Raw genomic sequence first — 10392 nt, 5'->3', positions numbered from 1 at the left:
AAGACTATTTTTGCCGCTAAGTTCATTTGAACTTTGAAATATACAGTAGAGGTGCAGTTTTAATAATATTTAATACTTGTACGTTCAGCTGCACATTTCATCACGATTTGATATAAATGTAGATTTTTAAAAAAGAGCACATGATCTATTTATATTTATCGTATACTTGCAACATTGTTTAAAAAGACTCAAAAGGACAAGAAATTCCAAGTCAAAGACATGACTCTGACTTGTGACTTGGTCCCACCTCTGATTTGAAGTCACATTATAAARGGCTCAATCCAGATTGAAACAGTAAACATCATTTAAACATCTTATTGCTTCCAGTAGGGGTTTAATTCAAGTTACAAACAGAGAAAAATAACCTTGGTTGATCGTCATTCCAGGTGGGCGATCACTGAAGCACAACCAACTGACACAGGTGCTCATGTTGATGAAACGAGTCTCAACTGACACTGTACTTTGTAACATTTCAGAGGCAATAAAATACAAACGTATGCCCAATATCTGGTGCCACTACAGAGCTATGCAACAATGTGAAAGTTGATGCAAGTCGATGACTTCAATTGACTCAGTCTTTGCTGAAACCTAAAAATCTGAATCTATTTCCATCTTCCCCTGAAGCACTTCTCGCAGAAAGAAAGTTATTGCTGACTGTTGTGTAAGCTTGGCTGAAAAATTAGTTGTGCAGGATTTCCAAATGAACTTCTCCAGGGAGTGGCACAATGTTGCAGCTGTGTAGCAGCAAATATAAGTAGGACTTATTGAGCTTCAAAGATTATTCTGCAGAGGCAGTTTTTTTCTTTAGTGTGTTCRGTAAGATAAAATACAGGTTGTCGGTGCAGAAGCATGACTAGGCACCGTTAAATGTATTCCATCATTAAAGCAAGAGCCCAGAACAACAATCAGTGACGTTTGACTTTATGCAAATGAGACTTGCACCTTTATTTTGAAACGTTTAGATTATATGCATGCATGTATGCAATCATGATGGCACTATTTTACATACACTGTCAARAAGTACCAGTGGATAATTACACACCAATTTATATGGCTGTTTGGATCCACTAATCAGATTTCCTTGCAATTATTACACTGTAATCACAAAATAATCACCTAGAAATTCCTGTGGCTCTTTGTGTGGGGGAGCACCATGCACTGTATATAAATATAAATGCAGACATAACACGCYTAAGTGGATTTTTTTGTTACAAAGCTAAAGATGCTTTGAATCTGTGTGGTACTCATATGTTATTCACTCATTTTGTTATCACCAGCTGCTAAAGACAAGATAGCCATTATGTTTATGCCTGCTCATTTGAATGTACCATTAGCAAAATATCTCATGAACTGTTGAGCGGATTTTAATGAAACGCTTAAGATAATCATTAGATGTAAATTTACAATTAATTAACTTTTGGATTCAACCTGATGTAAGATGGCCACCGTAACTAATCAGCCGAAGAAACACAAAAATGACTATTATCATTATCATCAAGTGATATCTTAAGTGCCTGTATCTACTGAATACAAAAAGTCAAAGAAAACACTTTTTATATACGAAACTTTGCATAAAACTTGATTTMACCCATTTTGTCACATTAGTGGCATATTTTCTTTCGAACTTGGCTCAGCCAAAGTGAAACAGGAAGTGACYTCAAAGGGGAACTCTAGAGAGTTACTTTGTTTATTAAAACAATATTTGAAATCTGACTCATCTAAAGAAACACGATTCTTCTGTACTGTCTTTGTTGCCAGCCATTTTATTAACGCTCTGTTTACATGCAGACATTCCCTCTTGACATCACTTCCTGTTACTTCACATGCAAATATCTCAACAACTGTTCATCTCAGCAGTGGAAATGATTTTTGCAAAATGTTATTAATGTTATCTTTCCAATAATGCCTTTATATTCACATAAATTTTTCATGTCACAGGCACTTTAACATTGCATGAGATTGTGCATTATGCCACTTTCAAACTATGACCAAACCAACTCCAACTCCATTATTTGTTAATCAAAGCTAATCTTAGGCTAAAACTCTGGTGTGAAATGCAGCTGCTGATGTGAGTTCCTTCAAGTCATGCTAGGCTTTTTTTCTTGTTATCTTGTCCTCTGCCATCTGTCTTTCACAACTTTAATACAAAAACACACACCAACATCCCATAAGCCATCCCCAGCTCTGTCCTGCTCTTACATCCCTTCATCCTTTTGGTTTGGTTTGAATCTTCAGAGCTGCAGAGTAAACAACTGACTGGCTGCTGTCACAGCATGTCGCCCACCCATACACACACTGAGGAAGAAAGCACTATGCTGACCGGCACGACACAGGCACACACACAAATGCTGAGGACTGCTTTAGCCTTCAGAGTGGGGGCTCACTCGGCCTGCGATCTGACACCACAGAAAATATCTATGTGCTGACTGTCACAGCGTCCAGCCCCCGGGTGAGGTGGCTCCAGAGATGCATGGAGATGGACAGATGGACACACACACACACACATACAAACACACTCACATGCAGAGCTGTCATCTATGCAGCAGCACACAGACAAGGGAAAAGCGACGCTGAGAACGACTGGCGTAAAGGGAATGATCCAAATACATCAAGAGGGAAAAAATCTCAATTGACGTTTTCTCTAATGAATATTTTACTCATCTTAAGCTCTTTTAGTCTGTAAATATCTGTCAGCGCTCAACATGGTGCGTTCTGATACACATCTGAGCCATAAACAAGAGAAACTGACAGCATTTTGATCTGTCAACATCACTTGGAGGAGTTCATAGACTGATTTGAGCATGTATTTACACAACATGATGCTCTAAAGACCACAGGGACCAGGCTTTTAAGATTCAAATCACAACAGACAAGGGATCCATCTTCCCCATTTCATCTTTTTTGTGTCCATGTCACTCTCTTTTCCATGAGTTTTATTCAACCAATGAAGCTTCGGTAGAAAATGTCACTGTTCCATTCATGGCTAAACTGAATGAATATTTGACTATTTTAGACCAAACACACCAAATAAAAACACCTGACCACAGATAAGTGGATAAGTGAAGTGTAATTTGCYTTACATCCAAACCCAGTAAATGAAACTATTGCCCTCATATCTGTGATGTAAAATTCTCAGTTTTAATTACATAATCAGGCACTCATACCTGTATTTATCATGAAAACCCTGGATGGGCCACAAACCCATAAATGCTTCAGGTGCAGAGTTAGGAGAAATTTGAGGTCTAGGATTTCAAATGATCTGAGTCTTGTCTTGATTATACTTCATCAGCAGGTTATAGTAAAAAGCTAGAGTAGAAAAAATATTTTCTTGGAGGGGGTAAAACTAAAAGGTTTTCTTTTTTTTTCTTCTTTCTGTGTCAGAACATGTCAGTGGCATTGTATGACAACATTTGCACTGATAACAATYCTACAAAGTATGAAATCCTACTTTTGATAAAACAACCAATAGAAGAGAGGCAATGACATTGGAGACTGTAAGCCATGTTAATTATGCGCCCTGCTGCCTTCAGATGGCTGCTGGAATTTAATGAACAGTGAAAAAAAGAGCTTTTCACACAGTATAAAGCAGCTGTGTACTGTAAGAATCACTTATACTAATTAGAAGATGAATGAGCTTTATTCTCTTTATGCTGTGCTTTAGTTATTTCGCTCTAGTTGATGTAATCAAAGTGTTAGCACAGGAATTCACCAGCGACYGATGTTGTTTGGAGACGTTCAAGGTTCTGCAACTGCAGTTCTTTTMTTATTATTGTTCTAGTTGAGTCTAGTGGCCTTTAAGTTAAGTGGAACACACAGAAAGAGGACAGAAAGCAGAAAAAATCCTGGAAAAGAACCAAGACTTGAACCTGATATAAGGACTCTTAATGTCTGTATGACAGCTGAACTTTTTGATGCCCCAGTTATGAATATTTTTAAAAACTTTATGCATGGCAGTGAACATTTTTGTAATAAAACTARAAAATAACCTGCATTATTGTTGAAAGAATGCAGAAAAAGCAAAAGAAAAAAAGAAAAATATAGTACATATAAACAAGTCTAAACTTCAGCCTGTATTTCACCCAAKCACTAAACTACTATTAAAGCTTCCATGAAGATAAAGATAGTTACATGCTGCACTTCAGTTTCCAAAACTCATTCAGCACACATCAAAGGTTTCTGGTAACACTTTATAATTACTGTCTCTACAAACAGTGGATAAAGAAATTATAAACTTCACTACTAACAGTTTAAAGCTACCTCASACTGTTCTTTCATGATTCAAACAGCATATTACACATACAGTCACCACAGCAGGTCCAAAAACAATCAGAACAAACATTAAACCAAAGACAAACTCACCTAMACAACAAAATTAGCCAACGAGCAAAGAAAGAGGAGYAAGAAAAATAAGTTCCTACCAGTTTCTCTGGAAATCTGGATGAAGGCCTCCACACCGCTCTCGCCATAGTTTCCCTCTGAGGCCAATGTGGACACGTAGTTCCATCCCATCGCTGTGACTATGTCCATCATGGCCTGGGCCTGGTAGGAGTCCGGCGGCACCACGCGAGAGAAGAAGTCGTAGCGACTGTTGTCACTCAGCTCAGGTGCTGTAGATGCATAGCTGATCTGGGGGATCTGGAAAACAAATTTTTGAGTACAAGATGAGTTTCAGTTCTTGGCTGTTGACTATTTTTCTCATCAACTTGAAAAAAAATAAAGAGTCAAAAGTTTAGAAGATCGGTCYTACTGCATTGATATTTCTTTTTGTAAATCTTTAACACTTATTAGAAAAGCATGAATGGTGAATCATAAAGTTAATATAGAATAAAGAGATGACTAAAAAGGTAAGCTGCACATGTGAAGCTCTCGTTTTTACCGAAGATGTCAAGAATGACGATTAGGGGAGAGTGAAGATCTGAAGCAGCAAGAGACGCTTGAAAACCAGCAGGACAGACCGACAAAAAAGGCACAAAAAGACCGATACGGGGTTGACAGAATGACAGAAGACACACACAAACACACGTGTCTCTGCTGATAGGTAACGTAACAGGCCGAAGGTGTTCAATGGCTGACAGGTAGATTGATTTTTCCCCTGACAGAGGGGACAGCAAAGGAGGGAGGGGTCCCTGTACTTGTCAACATTCACAAAAACACACACAAAGATGTTGCATACTTTGGCATTCCATAGGAGAAAGACTCATCTGCCAATCTCAACTTAAGCATCAGATCAGGAGTATCAGCTGTCTTCTACACATCCGCACACAAATGAACCACAACTGCTGAACAAAGCCTAACCAACAGTGTGTATCTGTGTGTCTGTATGTGTGTGTAAGTGGCTGTAATGTTTCTTGAGCTAATCACTCACTGTCTTTATTCCCTTCGGGCATCATCAGAAATCTCTGCCATCCAGCATCGACACTTGTCCTTTGCCATTTGAAAAGGTTAGGGATCAATTTTGCAGGATTTCTGACACTTCTGAAAGGTTACTGTAAGCAGACATAAATGGCGGTATCAAGACCTAAACACTTGTCTGTTTCAGACATGAGAAATAACCAAAAGTAAAACTTTACTGGAGCATTATCCTGTTTAATCAATGCAGACAAAGCCAAGATAATACTTTTAAAAAGGACATCTTATGAAATAAATAAAAATGCTAATAAAAGACTCAACCTTCCTTAAAAAAATACAGATAGCCCTCTGCTTTTTATGACAGAGTTTTAAACTAAACTCATCTTTTTTGGAAAGGGGCAGAGTTCCAAGTCTTTGTTTTAGTCACACAGTGTAACTAAATGAGGCTCAYTCTCATTCAATAATATGAGATCTGATGAGATGGGACAGAGTTCAGAGCATGTGTTCTTAATGACTCAGTTGCTACCAAACCAATTTTATGCTCAGTATTTGTAAAACTAGTTATAATTACCGTATTTATTCGTGTATAATACAATCTCATGTATAATACGACCGCCCCCCCCTTTTTTTAGCTTAAAAGGCATAAAAAATTTAATTCTCAAACTACCTCCAATTTCATACAGACTTCAAGATTTTTCAGCCTTTGCAGTCTTTAAACATATCAGTAAAATGATCATTGGACTGTTCATTTTATTTTAACAACATATGTACTAAAAGGTATTTTGACAACAAATATATATCAACAAACTATGATTTTGAGCATTATAAGAATTCTGACATTTTGCACATAGTCCACCAGGAGGCACCCACACAAAAGTCAGAGACTTCACATGAGATTTGGGCCATCTTGTGGGAGAAAAGCAGATTATTTCCTACTCGCGAGCTCCCCCTCTGGTGGGGAAACGTTTTTTCAGGGATACAAACTTTTTCAGAACACCGGTAGAAGGCCGCTATTATAGACGAACGTGTGTTTGTTGTTGTTCCAGGAGCAGCTCGGTCAAACGTTAATGTCATTAGTTCGTTATCATTACTAAGGTGCAGGACTGCTTTTTCCCCCTTTTTCCACATCATGTCYCCTGCRTGGATCTGTTACTATCTCGCTCTGAAGCACGGAGGAATGTCACAGGTGAGCTCGTTTCAACTGCTTTTTACGACGCGGTCTCATTTCTAGACTGAATGAAGCCAATATTTCGGTTAAAATATTTATCTGAATATAATACTTCCCCCCAACTTTATGAATGATTTTATGGATTAAATTTTACGTATTATACTTGAATAAACATGGTAGTTTTATGTTGGTAAATGTTGGTCAACTGCGGCAGCTATCATGAATAAGGTCAACTCCAAAATTATAACAATGAATATTGATTATTTTGTTAGTCTTCTTAAAATGCTTTCACTGGTTGATAAGTTATTCAGTAATGCTACAGTCAAATACAAACAGACAAAACATGATTGCCTCTCACCTTTAGCTGCAATCGACAAATTTGTTTATTTTATTTAGACAGCAGAATGAGTATATGTTTTAGATAACTTTACACATTGACCACCATCTTTTGTTTTATGTACAAATAGTTACCATATCTGCTACTACATGTATTTTTATTTTTACAACAGTTGATTAGTAAATCTTACATTAAATCTAAGGCAGTTGGGTCTCTATAAGCTGACATGGCTCACATAGCTCATTTATTTATTATACAACTTGTGGAATTATATACAGATATCTTTTATTTCTGGAAGAAATTAAAAAACCTTGACATGAGCATGACAAGTACTTGGCAACTACAACTCAAACACACACTCCTYCAGAGACTGTTGCCATGACAGCAATGTCACCAAATGTTAAAAAAAAGCTGCATTGAAAGCACTTACACCTGGGTTGCTGTATACAGCCTTCAACTATGACATATTGCAGACTTTATTTAATACTAATTTAATCTAAAAGATGGGAAGCATCTAAACTTACTGTCAACTAACTCAGGGTTTGGTCTTGGTGATAAACATAAACCATTAAAGCAAGATCAAATCATTATTGTGTATCTTTTGAGAGCAAAATTATCTCATGTTTGTGTTTTTTGGTTAAATTATCCCTCGCTGCCTTCCGTGAACTCAAGAGTTCAAGCGTGGGACATTTGAGGGCAGTTATTAGACTCGACTACCAAGGGACCACATTTGGAAAGTTTCATAAAGTCCAGGATGTGAATGTATAATTCATGGAGAGCAGAGATAAACAAATCAAAGGCAGGCCAGCAGATAGAAGCAACCCYGGAAACAAATCATGTGCACTGTGTGAGCCTTTGTCTGCGTGCGTCTCGGCTTTTCCACTTGTTTTGCTTTTACTCCGTGTACATTTAAATATGTGAATATCCATTTCAAAGAGGACTGAATGCACTTCTGCAGGAATATGAGCTATTTGTCTGTTTACAACAGCTACAGGAAAGAAACCGAGTGACCTGGGCAAACCTGATACTTTGATCTTTTGTTATCTCGCTCCTCAGCTGGAAAACAGGCTGACACAGATGCAAACGCACACTTGTATACACTGCATTGTCATCTTCTTGTCATATTTCCCAAAATATTACTGAATAAAAAGCAGACAAAAACCCTAAAGCYGTAATAGAGAGGGAGAGGCAAACTCAGGGACTTCCAGTGCTGTTTGTTGCAAGCCTAGACCCAATACTGTCTTCTACATCTGCACCTGTGTTTTCTTAAAAATAAAATTAAATAAAGATATAAATAATAAAACATCTCGCATAATAATATAGTCCCTGATGTACTGGAGAACAAGAAATGCAAACTGTGTGTATAGGCACAAGAACCTACTTAGAGCCCATCTAACGTCACATAACATTTGAGTGTTCCAAATCATTCTTGTGCTGCAAGGTTTTTCAAAGCAAGTGGAGCTGGAGGTGGAAAATTAACGACTTGGTTCCCCCACAAGGCCGAGCAGGAAGATTATTCCTCCAATCCCTTTAATTCCATTTGCTCTAATGAATATGTGTGAGAGGACGTGAGAGGGAGAATCAGGAGCATTAAAATGGAGCAGGGTGATGTGTTGTTTTAATTAACACCTTCTTACTCTCACACGCTTATCACTAGAGTAATGCATTGTTTTTGTGTCTCGATACACAATTGTCAGTAATTATGTCATTGAACTGATTCCTAATTAATACTTATTGAAGTCCCAAATTCATGCCACTGGCACTCTCATTAAGGGGTCAGTCTGTCAGCTGGATGCAAGCTAAATGTTAGCAACCATTGCTGGAGAGATTACAATCTATTTGGGTAGACAAACTCATATTCCCTTTTCAACAAATCCTTTAGTTTAATTAGWCAACTAAGACAATATGAAATGGCTTAGAAGTTACTGGATAGATGGTTTTGATTTAGATCAAGTGTGTCTAACTCATTTTCACTGAGGGCCATATGAGCGTTACGGTGGCCCTCAAATGYCCAGTTGTAATAAACTGTGTTTAACTTCGACTAAACAGGAAACATCACWTTCCTCGTTTCATTGCTARGACTGAGCACCGATAAACAATATCTGAGCTCTATATGGTATTTCCTGCATAGAAACAGCATTTTTTAAAGTCCTCTTATAAACAATAAAAAGTACTATGCGCAACTGACTAAATGTGAAAATATTGATGCAGAAATACTATTAAAAGGAAAAAAAAATTCTCACTGTTGAGTTGTGGTAAGTAGCTGCTGTTTTGAATTCTGAACACTCCCACTTTCCGACAGGTAATTCCCAAATATAATGGGCATGCATTTTGGGATATGTAGTTTATGGTCAATACTGGCTTTAAGGCAGCTTATTTTGAGACAATACAGGGCTATTCAACTAAACTTCTCAGTGGGCCAGACAAGTATTATATTTAACCTTTTTCATTTTTTTTTTTTTTGTTGCATTGAATCATAAATTTAAAGTTTACCATATTTTTGGTGGGATGGACAGAATCCCAGGCCTGGAGTTTGACACATGGTTTAAACAATGGAACAACTAAGAGAAGAGGTTACAATCTACTTAATGTGTTGCAMTGCAGTCATAAACAATTCTGAATTGTCCAAAATCAATTACTACATAATGTTAACAGTGTTTTGTTTTGTACTTTTAAACTCTGAAACATAAGAAGTGCAGCGCCTGGACTATTTGTGGCACACACACACCAGAGAAACAGTAACACATAAGCAGCATTTTCTGCACTGAAAGCCAGTTTTTGGAACAGTGGTGTCCAATCCTGTTCCTCAAGGGCCAGTATCCTGCATGTTTTAGATGTTCCCCTGCTCTTCAAACCAAGTGGGTCGAAGCAGAGAAGCATCTAAAACAAGTAGGATAGAGGCCCTAGAGGCCACGACTGAACGCCACTGGTTTAAAGTATTTCAGTTTCAAAACTTTTTTTAATCAACAATGAAAGCAGAACTACAAGTGATTAACTTTTGGAGTTAATACCATTCAAGAAGATCACCACAGCTAAGTAACTGCATCAAATATATGATGGCTGGCAACATGCATCCCTTCAAATGATAACCTTTATATGCAATTTCTGGTTGAGACTAAATGTAAACCAAACTGTGTGGGTGGTACAACTGCATGTAAACCCAATAAAAAGATGCCAATAGATGCATTTAAACAATAATTAAAGCAAATAAATGTGTGCGCACTTCTGAGCTGCTTGAACATCTTCCAGCTTGAACAGTGCAAAATACTTGGATATAATGAAGATGTGTACCCAGACAAGATGCTTTTACTTTGTATGTTTTCCCATTTATATATTTACTTAGATTTGAACAACTACAGGGAATATCTGAACTTGCGTGAAAGCCAAACATTCCCTTGAGATTTTGCAGAATCAGAGACTTACAGGTGCTGGTCATAAAATTAGAATATCATGAAAAAGTAGATTTATTTCWGTAATTCCATTTAAAAAGTGAAACTTGTATATTATATTCATACATTACATACAAACTCATATATTC

General features: G+C 37.4%; 1 protein-coding gene across 6 annotated transcripts in view; it reads right to left on the bottom strand.

The window, feature by feature from the left end:
• grm8a (glutamate receptor, metabotropic 8a) overlaps positions 1–10392 on the bottom strand; it is a 244391-nt gene that overhangs the window by 129068 nt on the left and 104931 nt on the right. For all 6 annotated transcript variants that reach the window (XM_014014473.1, XM_014014468.1, XM_014014470.1 and 3 more), the window contains 1 exon segment: positions 4419–4635. In XM_014014473.1, the coding sequence (XP_013869927.1) occupies positions 4419–4635 (217 nt within the window).

This window comes from Austrofundulus limnaeus, unplaced genomic scaffold (assembly GCF_001266775.1).
Source record: "Austrofundulus limnaeus strain Quisiro unplaced genomic scaffold, Austrofundulus_limnaeus-1.0 Scaffold115, whole genome shotgun sequence".
Classification (NCBI taxonomy): domain Eukaryota; kingdom Metazoa; phylum Chordata; class Actinopteri; order Cyprinodontiformes; family Rivulidae; genus Austrofundulus; species Austrofundulus limnaeus.
This window is presented reverse-complemented; position numbering and strand designations above follow the sequence as displayed.